General features: G+C 52.3%; 1 protein-coding gene across 1 annotated transcript in view; it reads right to left on the minus strand.

The window, feature by feature from the left end:
• The window catches only part of ABCA13 (ATP binding cassette subfamily A member 13), a 379,838-nt gene that overhangs the window by 92,139 nt on the left and 270,198 nt on the right, over positions 1–17,501 (minus strand). The window contains exons 49-52 of the mRNA XM_064575492.1: positions 13,543–13,597; positions 11,775–11,952; positions 10,062–10,177; positions 4,057–4,213 (exon numbers count right to left, since the gene is read on the minus strand). Of these exons, the coding sequence (XP_064431562.1) occupies positions 4,057–4,213; positions 10,062–10,177; positions 11,775–11,952; positions 13,543–13,597 (506 nt within the window). The remainder of the gene's footprint in view (positions 1–4,056; positions 4,214–10,061; positions 10,178–11,774; positions 11,953–13,542; positions 13,598–17,501) is intronic.

Consider the following 17,501-nt stretch of genomic DNA (forward strand, 5'->3'; position numbering starts at 1 on the left):
CCTCGATCTCAGATGCCCAGCCTCCAGAACGGTGAGCCACAGCATCAGCTGGTCATGCCCCCCAGCCTGTGGCAGGTGTTACAGAAGCCCAGGTAAGACAGACAGGTAACACCCTGAGCCACAGGCCACATGAGTGTTCGAACAAGCGGACAATACTGGGAGCTGTCGCCGTGAGCAGGTAAGTAACATGTAAGGTGCCCTAGTACGAAATTAGCATATAGTAAATGTTCAGTGTATGTAGTCGTCTCTATGAAACTTGTTTCCATTAAGTGTAATTACAAGGACAAGGATGAATAAGGGAGCAGATGGAAAGCGAGAGCGAACAGTATAAAATCGCAAAGAAAATAAAAATATATATGACAGGCTGCATCTATTTGGACAATATCATTTTTAAATTAAATGTATATAAAAATTCAACATCTCCCATAAAATACACTATTTTTTTATCATCTGGTGTTTTATGAATGTTAGCTTTATTCTACAATGAGATTAGAACTGTTACCATGTTAAACATCATCCACTAGGACTTTCCACAAAGTATCGTGTGTTCTAACCTTAATGGAACTTCACTGCATTTCACTCCCTCAATAAATGTATAGAGTATTGAGAGGTAAACCCAGTTACCACTCAGGAAACAGGCTCAAGCGGCTGATGAATGTGTTCAGGCCACATTGTGGTAGGGCCGGGACTTGACCCTGATCATTCTGGCCCAAGGACTAAAATCTCTCCACCCAGGAATGCAGCCTTTGGAGAAAATTCACTGCAAAGTGGTCCCTTGAGCTGACTGTACAGCTTGTAACAGCATGTAACTCAGAAAGACCACAGTAACTATAGCTACCTGACAAGGCTATAGAGGTAATCATCAAGAATTAGGCTTGGGGCGCCTGGGGGGCTCAGTCGGTTAAGCGTCTGCCTTCAGCTCAGGTCATGATCCCAGGGTCCTGGGATCGAGCCCCGCATCGGGCTCCCTGCTCAAGTGGGGAGCCTGCTTCTCCCTCTGCCTCTGCCCCCAGTTCATGCATGCGCACTCTCTCGCTCTCTTTAATAAATAAATAAAATCTTTAAAAGAAAATAAAAAGACAATTCATGGAGCAGGAGAAAATACCTGCAAATTATCTGACAAGGGTACAGTATTTACACTTAAAGAGAACTCTTACAATTCAACAATAAAAAGACAATCCAATGCTTAAAAAGTTAAGGACTTGAATAGACCTATTATTTTTAAATATTTATTTATGGGGCGCCTGGGTGGCTCAGTCAGTTAAGCATCTGCCTTCGGCTCAGGTCATGATCCGAGGGTCCTGGGATGGAGCCCCAAGTTGGGCTCCCTGCTCAGCCAGGAGCCTGCTTCTCCCTCTTCCTCTGCTGCTCCCCCTGCTTGTGCTCTCTCTCTCTGTGTGTCAAATAAATAAATAAAATCTTTAAAAAAAAAAAAAGAATTAGGCTCACTGTTTTACCGTCACTCAAAAATTCACCTGAAGAATAATATTTTATAAGGAAGCAAAATCATCATGAGGTATACATTATAATACACGACATGGGATGTGCCGTATCACAAATACTGAGGAAAAATTTACAAAATCATCAATCGTATATTTCATCCTAGACAATGTCTAGTTTTCCTTTATGATGCAAATGGACAGCTTGACTTATATAAATGCAGTCTTAAATAACGTGATTTGGGAGCAACAGAAAATTCAACAAAGGAGTATGAATTGTTCCATTGTGGCTTATTGTCTTTTGCATACAGACACGGAAAAAACATGAATGCTTCATCTGATTTTTCCCTTAACTCTTGTCCTGACTACCTGCCATCTTTATAGATTTCAACCAGTCCTAAAGGGGCTTGTTAATCCCAGTTTTTATAAAACTGTGTCAGTCCCTGAATCACATAATGTGCCACATGAAAGCATCTTCTCTCACTGGTTATGACATAGAAGCAGTAGAGTATGACAGCTTCCGACTCAGGAACTGGGAACTAAGGGACAGACACAGTTATGACGAGGACTTCAGATCTGCCTTAAGGAATTCACAACTGTCCCTATTCCAACGAGAACAGAACCATCCACGATGCCTGAACACTGAAGGAGCAAGTAACCTGCACATACAAGTGCACAAATTCAGGGAATAACAATCCATAAATGTCCAATTTAGGATAACTGTGAATTGATGAAGTATGCAAAGAAGGAAATTACTGGGACTATGAGTTATTCCCCTCCGGACATCCCTCTCACCCCAACCGGGAGATGTTGAAGATGGTGCGTTAGAACTCAAAATGCAGTTTCTATAGAAATCAGCTTAAAAATTGTGATTTGGTAAAAATTAAAATGCTCTAACATCACAGTTTGGACACACAATGGTTAATCCTGGTTTACTGGCTTGTAAGGCTGATCTGAGAACCTAGTCACCCTTGATTGATTCTATAAGAATATATTTATTGCCCTATAGCTTACGAGTGAAGATCCGAAATCACCCATTTACGATGTTGGGTTTCTTAAGCAAACAGTATCAAAATAAAGAGCAAAAGAAAAGAGAGACCCTAGCAAAATGATAAAATGTCTCTTTTTATTTGTGAACAACTGAGCTTGACCCATTCTTCTGCAAACAAACAACTGCCTTTGCTCTCTGTCCACATAACCAACGCTGTTTGTAACCGGACGCTGACGTCAGTGTTGGACTATCAGGGACACAAAGGCTCCCGGCTCGTCTCCTCTCTGGGTCCAGGGGATCCCGCCTCCTTTTGCTTTTGTCCTGTGATCCTGTCCCCTTCGCCTTGCCCACCAGAGGGAGGGTCCATCCACCCTGAGTCTGCCTTCCTTCTCACCTTAGTTCATGGGGACACCCAGAGTGGCCCACGTCCTATCAGAGATCCGTGGGGCTGGCAGGGAAAGCATGCACATGCCTCGGCTACCCTCCACGTCCTCCTCATGCTAAATCCCAATAACTGTAGTGGGGTTTCCTACTTAGAGGCTAGGTACATTAATACAGATTAGTGTCAACACTAGATCTGCAAAAATCACCAAAACAGATTGTTTCCTTCCCTGAATGTTTCCGTACTTAGTGCTTCCACACCAACGTAGTGCATAACACCCAAAAACAGTATGAGCCACGCTGGAAAGTGGACCATCTCTGCAAGCCCAGGGCTGAGCAAAGCGATGGGCATCCACCCATCCCTGACTCACCTGAGATAGGCCAGCAGCACAGCCTCCAGAACTGGGAGGGCTGGGCCTTTCTCAGGCTACCTTCTCCACCCACGAATCAATCAAACACCAGGATGACTGAGGAATTGGGGTCCAGGTAGACAGTGTGGAGTCAGAAGGGAAAAGTGGTCAGAGCTGAGAGCAGAGAGGAGGGATGAAAAGGACAGAAATAAGGGGACAGAGGACAATGCAAAACTCTGACGTTTGTCCCCAAAGGTAGTGCAGAGGAGGCGGAGGAGGGCTTAAAGCAGATAAGACCTAGGTGGGGTTCACGGGCGGTGGGGGGGAGCATGGCAGGGACAGAACTGGATCCAGCTTGACCGAGACGCCTGCTGGGGATCCCATACCCCGAAAGTGACTCGCTACTGTGAACACCTGTCGGAGAGAGGGTTCTTGGAGCAGGATTCCCTCACCCTCTTCCCAGGGAAACGGAGCCCCTTCTCAGGGCAGCCCTCTGCTCCGACACTCTGAAGGTAGCAGAACTAGGTATGTTCCAGGGATCGCAGGGAGGAGGGCAGAATGGGCCAGATCATCCAGCGCTCCTGGGGTCGGAGAGCATGCTCAGCCATGGCACGTGATCCCAGAGAGAGGGATCTGACCCCTACTCCTGAGACACCTGGACACTCATCTACCCTTCCAACCGCCGATCAGGAATTCGTCAACGAACAGGGATGCCCGGGCTCAGCTCTCATAATGGCACTGGTGTTTGCGATCCTCGGGGGCGGGTTCTCTATCCAGAGGCTAAAGACAGTGGAGAGTCGCACATTTTCCTTTACTTCCAGCTGGAAAAAACAGCACACGGGGCATGAGCCGGAATGGCCTGCTGCCCTGAGAGGCGTGGCAGGAGCCCACTGACCTGAGCTTTGGAGACGGTGGCGAGCAGCCGGGGCATGATGGTCATCAGCATGGTGCAGAGCCCGAAGATGAAGTTCAGGGACACGTAGGAGATGAACGCCACGTCCGAACTCGAGAAGATTCTGGACATCAGATACATCCACGGGAGAGTTGCATAGCTACAGAATAAAGGGAAGAATCATGTTTGTCTTCCTGGAACATGAACTGGTATAAGGACAGAAGTGTAGATGAGTTTTGTTGGCCGGGTCATTTTCCCTCCCTTAGTGAACGGAAACCCACTTTACAACAAATCCCACGGTGTTTCCTGAACACAGAGCACATTCTGGGAGGGGGGGGCCTCCAGGGAGCACTGAGGATAAGGGCAGGGGAGGGTCAACAGCTAGGCCGCGTGGGCACCTGCCCCTGGAGCTCCCTGGGCTGGAAGAAGCCTGAGGACATCCCCATCGCCCCTCCCTCGAGGGGCAAGCCTGGCTCTTGATTCTTCGCTCCGCTTCTCATCAGTAAAGCACAAACAGTTCCGACGTGTGGAAGTGAGAATCAAAAGCTGTCAAGAATGGAAAGTAGCAGAGCTCTGCCTAAAAAGAAGGCAGGAAGGGGCGCCTGGGGGGGTTCGGTCGTTAAGCACCCAACTTTTGATTTGGGCTGAGATCATGATCTCAGGGTCGTGGGATCAAGGCCCATGTCAGGCTCTGCACTCAGCGTGGAATCTGCTTGAGATTCTCTCCTTCTGCCCTTCCTCCCTGCTTTCTCTCTCTCTCCCTCAAATAAAAAAAAAGGCTTAAAAAAAAAAAAGAAAAGAAAAAAGAAGGCGTGAAGGTAACACTGGAGAGCTTCGCTCTCAGCGTCCACTCCGTGAGGGGCCCTGTCCTATGGGCCTCCACGACGCGCCCTCGTCCTCCTCCCTCTCCAACAGCCTGGGAAGCAGGTGCTGTGATCCCATTTTATGGATGGGGAAGGGGTTCACACGGTTGAGAGACCCCGATGGGGGCTCTGCAGCTGACAGCAGGTGAGGCTGACCACGGGATTCATTTCTGTGTGATTGCGAAGCTGGAGAGCAAGGGGACAGACCTTAGAAGCAGCCCCCACACATTTCTGATGGCATCAGGTTCTAAGAAAAACACCCACCATGCTCCCCAAATGCACACATCTCTCTTCCTCCATACCCTGGAGCTGGGTTGCATCCATGGCCCACCTCCCGAGACGTCTCTCACAGTAGCGTGCGCCCCATTCAAGGACACGGGTCCTGGAGTCACAGTTCCAAACATCAGCGGAGAAGTCACTTGCTGTAATTCGCAGGCTTCCTCCCATGTCCCCACGTGCTCTCTGCACACTCCAGGCAGACCTGTCCCCGCTTTCCTAGCGTGACTTAGTGGCTGCACCTGAAACCCTTCAGCACCTCCTGAATGCAACGTATGGGACTCCAAACGGTGGGAGACAGGCCCGCCCCTCGAGGTGGGCCGTTATTCTCTGGTAGTTCCTTTTTCTATATGAATCCGTGGCATCAGAATGAGTCCCTGGGTCAAAGGCTTCATCCTCATATTTCAGAAAATACAATACATATACTATACAAAAAATCATACGCTGTTTTTTGTTTTGTTTTGTTTTGTTTTTTAAGATTTTATTTATTTGAGAGAGAGAGCACATAAGAGGGGGGAGGGTCAGAGGCAGAAGCAGGCTCCCTGCCGAGCAGGGAGCCCGATGCGGGAGTCGATCCAGGGACTCCAGGATCATGACCTGAGCCGAAGGCAGTCGCTTAACCGACTGAGCCACCCAGGCGCCCAATGAAACTTTATTTATTTATTATTTTTTTATAAAGATTTTATTTATTATTTGACAGAGAGAGAGAGAGAGAGCACATGAGAAGGGGGAGGGTCAGAGGCAGAAGCAGGCTCCCTGCCGAGCAGGGAGCCCGATGCGGGACTCGATCCAGGGACTCCAGGATCATGACCTGAGCCGAAGGCAGTCGCTTAACCAACTGAGCCACCCAGGCGCCCCTCGTACGCTGTTTTGGGAACTCCTCTCGACAAAAATCTGCCTCGTACTTGGGCACGATAGAAATTATTTTAGAACGTACAAGGTGGAGGTGAGAGATTGTAAGCAATTATTCTTAAATAGTCACTGTACCGAATAATCAAATTATCGTTAAATAATTAAATTAGTTACCCAAGAGGTAGGTCATGACTCCTTGGTGCTTTGAAGTGTCAACCCCTGCATCTGAAGAAAAGCCCTGGGGAGAGGAATCAAACCCCACACACCTTTACTGTCCCTTCTGGGGCAGAAGTCAAGTGCGATCCTCCCTCACGTACCTGCCTGGGCAAGCAATTGAAACAATAGCATTCAAAGTGTTGTTTAGAACAGAGATGTAAGCGTTATCAGCAATCTGTGAGTCAAATCTTGGGGCAGCTGTAACTATAAAATCCCCTCTCAGAGTGAACCACACATCTCTTAAAACTACTGATGCAAACTCTATCTTCTGGAACAGTCCGTGACAGGTTGCTTTTCTTTTCCATATCGCCACTCTGTGGCAGCTGAAGATAAACACCGTGGTCTTCTTACGCCTCCAGGTCTCTCTTGGTGTCCAGCCAAGTCTCTCGGTTAAACCTCGCCATGGGGGGCTCGGGGCATTTGGGTAGGGACACCTGACGGGGCATCTGGCTCAAAGACTGGCTCAAAGCACGGCGGGATGCTCAGCACGTCAGTCTGGAGGGCAGTCAAGGAACTCGGCAGCTCTTTGTCCCACTCGGAAGCCCCGTCCACCACCCCCCACCCCACGTTGGAACGAGAGGGACCCACCAGTGAATACTCTTCCATTGGCTCCCACCCCGTTGCACACTGTTCACGGTCGGTGCTTTGTTCCTCAGTATGGAGAGTTTCCACCCCAGGTTCTCCCCCCGAGACGTTGGACAAGTGGATCAGAGCGTTATTTACTTAAGCAAAGCAGAAATCAGCAACAATGCCAGACTGACCACCCCTGCCACCAGCGTCTGACTTGCCGAACTATGAACGGTCTTCGGGTGTGGCCTTCCACCAGCTGCGCGGCCATCTTCTTTCTATTTTTTTCCTATATGTTCATTAGTCACCTTTCAAATTCATGGTTCAAATCAACATCTTGGCAGCTCCAGGATCCCTATCTTTCTTTTTTTCAGAAGAAAATTAAATGGGAGGCGCCTGGGTGGCTCAGTCGATTAAGCGTCTGCCTTCGGCTCAGGTCATGATCCCAGGGTCCTGGGATCGAGCCCCGCGTCGGGCTCCCTGCTCCGTGGGAAGCCTGCTTCTCCCTCTCCCACTCCCCCTGCTTGTGTCCCCTCTCTCGCTGTTGCTCTCTCTGTGTCAAATAAATAAAATCTTAAAAAAAAAAGAAAAAAATTAAATGGGCTCCTGGAGCATAATTTATTTTTTAGTGAAATCTACAGCGGCTTCTAACAATCTCTACTTTCGTTAAAATACAATGTAATATTTTGATGACTTCAGCACTTACTGGCTAGTAGCATGCTGTTCACAATCCTTCCATAATTTGTGGGGTTTTCCTCCCTTTGAAAGACAGCCCCTCCCCTAGTGAGTGAATTTTCTAGGACCCGGGACAGGACTCTGTGGGCCTCGTGTTCACAAGCCTTAAGCACCAAATAATCACCAAATGCGTTCCTATGCTTGCAACGTTTTATAGAAGCTAGACTCTCTTTTCTTTCTGACATTCCTTTCCTCTTTTTGATGCTGAGTTCCCTCACTCTCCACTAAAATATCAAGTTTTCCTGGTTAGAGAGAGCAGGAATATTAAGGAAAAAAAAAAAAAGACAATTGTCACCGGGCATTTTTTTCTGTTGTCTCTTTGAGACTCTGTGCCCTTGGCCGATCCCTAATTTCTTTGGATTCTGAATCCCGTGTAATTGCAAGCCACTTTTCATGCCTGCGACGTCCTCAGGTTGCAGGGCACTCTGGGGGCCCAGCCTTCCTGAGACTGTCCTCGGGGTCCCCTCGCCTCCCTCCTTGGGGACGGAGGGGTGAGCAGATGGGCACAGGGAGACAGCAATGCCCATGCAGCCCCAGGTGCGAGCCGGGGCCCCAGCGAGAGAAGAAACACCGTGTAAATGAGAACAAACCCGTGGCCCCTGGGATGTGGCTCTGTGATCGCAGCCGGCCACCCCGGGGCCCTTCTTCACCGGGGTCCACCTGCCCTCTGACACCATCTGCTGTGTTCAGACCCCTCGGTCCGTCCGACCGTAGGAATTCTTCCCCAGAGCTGCATCGCCCCTGCTGGCCCAGGCTGTCAGTCAAGGGATTCTGTGAATCTCCCAGAATTCTTCAGAAAATGCCATCGCCGCGCATGTGGCCAGGAGTCTGGGCTTCATCCAGACTCCCAAAGGTGCTCACGAGCCAAACAAGCTTCCGGACTCCTCCTCAAAACACGTTTCTTAGGCATTTCTAACCACATTCGATTTTGTCTGAGTGTTACCTTCCGTTAAACTCAACGACCTCTGCTTTCGTAAACTTTACAAGTAACGTATAGCGAAGTCTGTTTAATCACACCATCAGAAGCCACAACACTGTCCACTCAACTGGATCCACACACTGAAACCAGACCACTTCCTGAGAAGCAGGAATCCACGTACGCAGCCCTTTATATCCGGGAACTTAAATTTCCAACTGAGCACGATAGACAGGCGCAACTGCAAGCATTTTCATAGCCTAAGATGTAATATCCTCTGAATACCAGAATAGTTTGCATAGGAACGATGCGGCCAAGAGTCATTAAATGGGACCTTTCACCACTCGCTGTCTGTGAGGTTTGTATGAACTATCTAACTGAACAGAACTAAAGCTCCACACAGAAGACAGTGAGGTTTGGAGAGAGTCGTGATACTTCCCAAGGCCACAGAATCCGTGAGTGGCCATATCACTCTTCCCACGAAGATCTGTCTGTCTGTCCTGTCTGTCTCTCTCTCCCCCCAGTCTATCCATCCACAGAGTCGTCTAATAAGAAATATATGCTTGTTGGGGCGCCTGGATGGCTCAGTCGGTTAAGCGTCTGCCTTCGGCTCAGGTCACGATCCCACGGTCCTGGGATCGAGCCCCGCACTGGGCTCCCTGCTCAGCGGGGAGCCTGCTTCTCCCTCTCCCTCTGCCTGCCTCTCTGCATACTTGTTCTCTCTATCTCTCTGTCAAATAAATAAATAAAATCTTTAAAAAAAAAAAAATCTATATGCTTGTTTGTGTCAAATCTGGTCCCCTAATTAAATGTTTTGTGTCACTGACGTCACCATGAGCTGTGCAAAGATCACTGTACTTATCATCTTTGGCTTCGATAAAGCAGAATAAATGTGGGGTTTTCAAAAAATCATCTGCCTCGCATTATAACAAACATGTTCCTTATCTTCCCTCCTCGTAGCAAGTCTCTCTCGCACGCTCAGCCTGCATAGAGACACACGGCCACCGTGTAAGAAGACACATAGCCCTATATCGTTGATACCGGGTGCATACAATTTGGGGACCACGGGCAATGATCCTGCTCAGTGCGTTTGAAAATGAGAAGCATGCACAGTGACTTCTCTGCCTTTGCTGTGTTTCCCCTGGGAAAAGTGACGACAGCGACAACAGGCACCTTGCCAGACCACCATTGTCACAGGAGAAGAAAGATGCGCCAGACGCCGGGCTGCAAGGCAGACTCTCCTCTGAAAGGCAGTTTTGGAGTCAACCGGATTACGGGTTTGAGCTCCAGATTAATGTCCGCGTGAGGACAGCCAGGAACCCGCGTGGCCCCGCCCGCGTTGGCAGCCAGCCCGCGCCACCTCCGTGCCCACCCCACCACCCGCCCTCCTCCTCCCCGTCCTCCTCCGCGGGGCGCTCATCCTCCTGCTCCGGCGGGTCCACGGCACGGCCCTCGCAGAAGCAACATAATTGCTTGCAGAGAGAGAAAATCACGAGGCTGGCAGCAGGTTCAAGGCCATCCCGGGGGTGTCTCTCTTCCAGAAAACAAACCGTAATTCTGCAGCCACGTTTGTCATCACATACCCAAAAAGAGCCAGCAGGAGAGCCGTGGCTGCCAAGTTCTCGCGGAAAGTAAACGCTCTTAACTGGAAGGCGACGATGATGGTGACACACAGGCTCACGGCAACCAAGTAGAAGACCTGGGGAGGCAAGGAACAGGGGATGGCACCCCATCTCCACTTCCGCTAGTTTGCAGATGACACACGGGCAGCAGTGGGGGGGCCCCAGGGAGGCCCAGCTCTGGCAGGACGGTGTCCCCCACCCCCGATGCATACACTGAAGCCCCCGGACCTCAGAACGTGACTGGGTCTGAAGACACGCCCCTGAAGGGGTCATGGAGGTAGACGAGGTCCCCAGAGCAGCCCTGATCCCACAGCACCAGCGTCCTTGTAAGAGGAGGACATCGGGACACAGACACACACGTGAGGACACGGGGAGGACACACCACCCACACACCCAGGACAGGGGCCTCGGGAGGAAGTGGCCCCGCCACGCCTGGATCTGGGACGTCCAGCCCCAGGCCCTGGGAGGGACACTCCATCTGCGGAGTGTCGTAAGGGTCTGCCGGGAAACCGCTACGGCCAACACTCCCCACCTTCGGACCTTCCAGGGGACGTGGCCTCTGCCCAGTCCTGCGCTCAAGGACGGGCTCGTCCTGGGGCCTCTCACGGAGCCCTTCCTCACACCATGCACAGGGCTGCCTCCTTGGGGGTCCTTCCCTGACCTCCTGGTTTAAGTCCTACTCTCTCGTGAGAACACAAGCTCCAGGGCACAGAGAACATCTCTGCCTTGCTCACGGCTTTATTCCCCGTACCCCGGACACACCTTGCCCCCATGCAGATCCCCAAAAATATCCGTTAAATGAGCGATCATCCGGAAATGACTGGATGAAGATGGAAACACAGTCAACTGGGAAGGAAATAATCCTCCCTGCCCTTAGACCCCCAGAGAGGCATGGCAGGGACAAAGGGGTCCATAAAGTCCAGACTGCATTAGAGAGGGAGACTGGCTGAGGCCTGGGAGATTTTGGGTCCCCCCACCCGCCAGGGTCCTGAAACCCGCCCCCACTTTTCAGGCTCTGTCTCGTTCCCTTGCCGGGGATCTGGGGTCACTGCACGCCATCACACAGAAGCCATGGTGGTGCAGGACGCCGGCTTTATTGACGAGGACAGACTATCACTTTCCTACAACGAGGACAACCCCAAGCAGGCAAGAAAGTAGCCGTAGGCCTTGAATCCACTTAAATGCCTGCAAGTCCAGGGAACAGAGGGCACTGCTGTTGTCCTCCAAGGACAGAAGACAGTGACCTGTAGGGCGTCCCCTGGAGAGTGGCAGCTCTGCAGAACTGGCCGGGCTACGGTCACCTGGAGGCAGCCTATGCGTGTGGCCGGCAGGTCAGCTCGAAGGGCCTTTATCCTCCCCCACTCGCAACCCCTTGAGCAGAGCATATTTAGTGTGATTATCGTGTCACCTTCCCGATGAGAAACTCTGCATGTCTGGGCAGGTCCCCAAGCTCCCAGACAGAGCTCCAGGGCGTGGCTGGTCCATCCTGCGTCGCATGAAGCCATCCTAAATGACGGATGGAGACTGAGCCTGACTAGCTCTTGCCAGCAGAATGATCCCTTCTTCTGTGGACAGTGTGAGACGGCCCCTTCCCACACTCACACACACGCACGCACGCGCACACACAGATCAGCAGGATGCAGCACATGGACGGGACGTGGTCCCCAATCCTACCATGTCATACAGGAAGTTGGTGAGCCAATACGTTCTGTAGCCCAGGCCACAGACGTGCTGCAGCCTCTTGGCTCCGCTCACCCTGTCCCTCACCACGGCGCTGCCGATCGACGCAGACAGGATGGAGAAGCCCAGCACGATGCAGAGCGCGACGCCACACTGACGGATGGTCTCCAGGCTGTGGGCAGAACAGAACAGTGCGTCAGGTGTCCCACGAGAGACACGGGTCTTCTTCCCCGTGGTAACAACCAGCGACGAGGAGACGAGCTGAGAAAACCACTCGTCAGGAACTGAGGATGGGCAGGGCGCACTGGCGAAGCGTGTGGAGTCTGTCACTAAATCCCCTCGACGACTTTTCGGGCGTGGATTATCGCTCCCAGCCTCGGGAAGACGTAACCGAGGGGAGCAGAGTTCAGGGACATCTGAGAGTCTGCCCATCTCAAGGTTTACTCTTGACCACTGAGCCCGACTCCCCAATTAAAATGAAAGACATCCTCAGCGCGGGGTCCACAGTGAGCTGTGGCCTCCGCCCAGGTCGGGACACCTGCGGGGACGGGGAGGGAACATCAGCTGTAGCTCCGCAGGTGGCTCGCCCACCTCTGAATTCCGTCTCTCCAAACGTCAAAATGATTTTTTAACAGAGGGAGGTGCGCTCCTGATTGTAATGATATACACTGTGCGCTTTCTTGGTCACGTTTTCATCGGAGCACGACCAAGGGGCCCCGCCTTAGCAATGCCCAGCGCACACGTAAAGAAGGGGCTCGTCACGAACCGTCCACGGCGCGGCACCTTCTTTCCCTCAGCGAGCCCACAGCCAGAATCGTGGCCGGTGGCAGAGACCGCTAAAGGGGGGAGCCGAGAATGAGTGCAGGGACGGGAGGAGAAACCTCCTTGTGCTTCCTGCCCCCTTAACACCCCGGAGAGAGGACGCCCGTCAAGCGTATCTGCGTCTCCGACTCAGGTCCTGGGAAGGACACAAGTGATGCTAGCTAAGTTTTCGGGGAGTCAAGTGATATGCAGATTTTCGACTGCATGGAGGGTCAGCACCCCAACTCAGTTGTTCAAGGGTGCGCTGTGCTAATTCTGCCTACTATCGATGTCTGGCCCTCTGTCATCGGTGTGACAGGGAAGGGAGGTGGGAAATGGAGGACGCCCTGTTTACGACTGCACCCCAAGCACCCAGCTGCCTCCGTCAATGGAGTGTGTGACTCTTGATCTCGGGGTTGTGAGTTCGAGCCCCACGTGGAGTATAGAGATTACTTTAAAAAAAAAATCTCTAGGAGCACCTGGGTGGCTCAGTTGGTTCAGTGTCTCCCTTCGGCTCAGTTCAGGATCTTGGGGTCCTGGGACTGAGCCCCACGTCAGGCTCCAAGCTCAGTGTGGTCTGCTTGAGATTATCTCTCCCGCTGCACCTCCCCGCCCCCCACTCCTGCTTTTTCTCTCTCTCTCTCTGAAATACATAAAATAAAATCTTTAAAAAATATTGTAGTCCAAAAAAGCATCTGGAAGATATGGGGTCCCTGAGCTTCAAGGAGATCATGCCCTTGGAACAATTTTGACTTAGAAAGACAGTGGAGTGTATGATATGCTCATCCGTTTTAAACTCGGTCAACACGCGTTCTCCAGTAATCATGGTCTTCACACTTGGCAAAGAAACACCCAAGCCAGCATCACTCGGGGCAAAGGCAGGAGGGATACCAACCCCCCCCCAAGCAACCCAAAGACTCTGTCCCGTTGTCAGGGCCGCCTCGCCCACCCTCACACTCACATCTTGTCCTCGTTCAGCAAGGCCCCTCCATACGGGTGGCTGTAGAGCATTATCCCTGCAGAAGACAAATCGGAGAGGTGAGCCCGCGAGCCCATTACCCGCATGGCGGGCGGACGCCCTGCGCCCACACGGCAGCTCCGGGCTGCTCTGCCCAGGCCCGCGGGCACCGAGAAGGGCACAGGCCACCATTCTTCTCGGCCCGTTCGTGCGGGGATTTTGCAGGTGCTGCGTCAGGAAGAACCAGCACGTCCTGAACGTGCCTCACATGACAGGCGTTGGGCTGACATTTTATGACCTCATCCTCAGAAGCATCCCTGGGGCATACGTCTTACATTAGCCATATTTCGCGGGGGGAGACAGACTCAGCAAGACGATGTAACAATATGCAAGGGGATCACTGGATGGAACTCGGGGCAAAACTCAAAAATCCTCCCCCCACCCCCCAGTCGAGACAGAAGAGTGGACCATCTGCATGGTCCAGCTCTGTGTGTGGAACTGCTTGTCTGGATTTGCTCTGCCTGCCTCTCGGGGGCTTGTGCATTGGTGTACAGCATCAGCCGATACGGAGAAATCACCACCAACTTAGCGATTGTAACATTTTTATCATACAGGCGGCTCATGACCTCACACGGCGCGCCATCCCCACCCCAGCCAGCGCTGGTCCACACTGCACCACGGACTCCATCGCCTCAGGAAACCCCACCGCTTGTTTCGGATCATTGTCCAACATCAGACGGGTCCGTTCTCCCTTCTCTGATTGGCTGTTGCGGAGCTAAGTGTTTGGCCACGAGGGGGGACATCCTAGCCCCATACCACGGGCCACTCTTGCGTTCTCCTTCTCCTTATGGCTCACTTAATGCAGCCTGCCGTCTGTGCTTTGCGTTCTCTTACGAGGGCATATCAGATCTTTACAGAAACGCCGCGGGGTGCAGGTCAACGTAAATGCACGAAGAGGCATGGACCTGGAACAGAGTAGAGTGCTACAAATCCACTACAGCTCCGCCCCTGAGAGCCTTGTTTTCCAGCCATGGACAGCCTGCTCCTCTCTCCCGCTCGGCCGGGCTCTCCCCCGTTCCGTCGTGGGCTCCGCCACGCACTGAAGCAAGTTCTCTCCCAGCAGAAGGAACAGTGGAAGCTTTGGGTTCAGCAAGCCCACTACCCAGTTTTCCAGAACCATTTCTGTGACTTCAAATTAATACTGTCCAGGTGTTGTGCTGTGGGCTCCCGCCGTGTGTGTGGAAAGCCGGCCGTGTGCTCTCCTAGACCCTGGATGTGGTTTACACGTTTGTCCAGAACCGAGTCGCACGGTCTTGACCCCCTGCCTGTCTGAGCCGGTAATACCCACCTGCTTTCCTCCCATCTGTCTCTCTTCCCCTGAGCTTGACCTTCACCCCCTCCCTCCAGCATGCACCAGCTCTCATTCTCCCTCACTCAGGTACTGACTGTGGGCAGCCATGCACGTGACCTGCGGCCACCTGCTCTGTCGCGATGTCGTGCAGAAGCTCACAGACTTTAGACAGTGCTTACAAAACCACGGGATCCTGCCCAAACGCGGCAAGTGTCCGCTGGGTGCTGGAAACGGTGAAGTATACGTTCTGCGCTGTGGGCTGCTCCTGGCTGAACGGGGCAACAAGAGCTTTCTAGAGGAGGAAACATCCAGAGACACGCGGGGAGCTGATGAGGGCTTGGGAATTGGATTATTTTAGGAACGGAGATGAATCTTGGAATTGTTTAACCTGCAGACACACACACACACACCTGGGGTAAGAGGCAGCGTGCAAATGTCTTCTGAGAGCTGAAGGAAGGTGGTGCGGCACAGGACAGACTCAGTCTGCAGTGTTTGGGAGGGTAAAGTTGGCCCAAGGAGTCAAGTTCAAAAAAAAAAAAAATCACCCCACTAGAGGGTTGGAGCATCAGGCCTGCTGAGCTCTGGGGCTTCACGGAGAGAGGACATGGAGTCTGGGTCTCCCCCAGACCAGGTGGCTGAGAGTCCCACTAACTGTAAGCACAGGGCTTTCCTGGTCCTGTGAGCCATGCTGGCACGAGGTCATGGAACCCCTCAAAGCTACACCCAGCTGGTCAGAAGTGGGGGCGGCCCGGGCCCCCGGGGTGTGGCTGGCATCGGAAGTGAGGGTGCTGACCCGTGGGGTCTGCATTCCCTCCAGGCAGCACCAGGACTGAACAGCAGGTCACACACCTGGGGTGAAACAGGATCTCCCCCAGAGCTGGATTTTTCTCCTCGTCTAGGAGTCCCGCTCTGGGCTCTCTACACCCTGCATCCTCGGGAGCTCCCTGGGTCTCCTCGGGCCTCCCTGAATTGTCACGGGTGCTTCTTATGCACCTGCCAGGTATGTCAAATCCCAGACAGAACCCACGCTCAGCTTGCTCCTGCGTTTCTCCCCCAGCTTGGCCAGCACCATTCATGTCCCCGTCATCCTCCCAATCACCAGACTCAAACTTACATCAGCCTCACTCCCCTTCATCCCCCCGCACATCCAAGAAGGGGTCAGCGTCTGCCACTTCTCACCACCTCCATATCCTTGTGCCAGACCCCATCCCGCACACCACAGCCCGGCCCCGGACCACGGGGACATGCCCCGCCTCTCAGCTCACCTCTCCCCAGTATCCCCAACCCTCTGCCATCAGATCTGAAGAAGTCCCACAGAGAAATAGAAAGAAAACGCAGAGCCCATATTTTTTTGACCCAGACATAAGACGTACAACAGGGGAAGGAAAGATGGCGGAGGAGTAGGGGACCCTATTCCAACTGGTCCCCGGAACTGAGCTGGATATCCACCAGAACATTCTGGGCACCCACGAAACCAGCCTGAGATGTAAGAAGATCTGGATCTCTACAAGCAGAATATCACAGGCGGTTGGTTTTGAGGTATGAAGCGAGGAGCCCTGATTCCGCGGGCAGATATCAGAGGATAAACGGCGGCGGGAGGGTGCCTGGCCGAGGGGATCCTACACCGCCGGTGAGTGACAGCCTCACGCGCTGCAGACGGGCACAGACTCCCAGACCAGTAGCCTCCGGAAGGGACTTTAGGGCAGCCCCCGGGGCAGAAACCCAGAGCGGCAGGGTCGCGCACACACAAACTGGGAGCAGCTGGCGGTTTTAGAAGCACAAAGGGCAGAGACGTGCCCTGGAGGCAGGACTGGGGGCGCTCAGAGGGGCGCACAACCCAGGACGCTGCAGTTTATAGCAGCACGGACAGAAACGGAGACGGTGTGGACTGGAGAGCTCACTGAAGAACAGACTGTGATCTCTCTGCTCTGAGGCAGAGGGTCGGAAGTGGTCTCTTCTGCTCTGACTCGCAGAAGAGACTCGGAAAGCCACCAGGGAAAGGCGCCAGAGAACAAAAGCCCCAAAGACTGATTCCCACTGAGCCCATCCCCCACCACAGGGGTGCAGGGCAACTCCACCCGATCAGAGTTGCCTGAGTAACAGCACGGCAGGCCCCTCCTGCAGAAGACAGGCTGGGAAAACAAGAGGCCAGCAACCCTAAGGTCCCAAGAAAACAGGTGCATCTTGCTTGGGTTCTGGTCAATAATTTGGACTCTATACATTCCCTCAAACACCCATCAACAGAATGACTAGGAGGAGGAGCCCCCAAAACAGAAAAGACTCAGAGATTATGACTTATGCTGCAGATTTACAGATGGATGCAGATATAACCAAGATGTTGGAGATGGAATTCAGGCTAGCAATTGTGAAGACAATGGCTAGAATGGAGAAATCAATTAATGGCAACATAGAGTCTCTAAGGGCAGAAATGAAAGCTGAATTGGCAGAACTTAAAAATGCTATCAATGAGATCCAATCTAATCTAGATAATCTAACAGCTAGGTAACTGAGGCAGAAGAACGAATAAGCGACCTGAAAGACAGTATAATAGATAAAAAGCGAAAAGAGGAGGCCAGGGAAAAACAACTCAGAATTTATGAAAATAGAATCA

This window comes from Mirounga angustirostris, unplaced genomic scaffold (assembly GCF_029215605.1).
Source record: "Mirounga angustirostris isolate CCGP_5_RB_7025 unplaced genomic scaffold, mMirAng1.0.hap1 SCAF_12, whole genome shotgun sequence".
Taxonomy (NCBI): Eukaryota; Metazoa; Chordata; class Mammalia; order Carnivora; family Phocidae; genus Mirounga; species Mirounga angustirostris.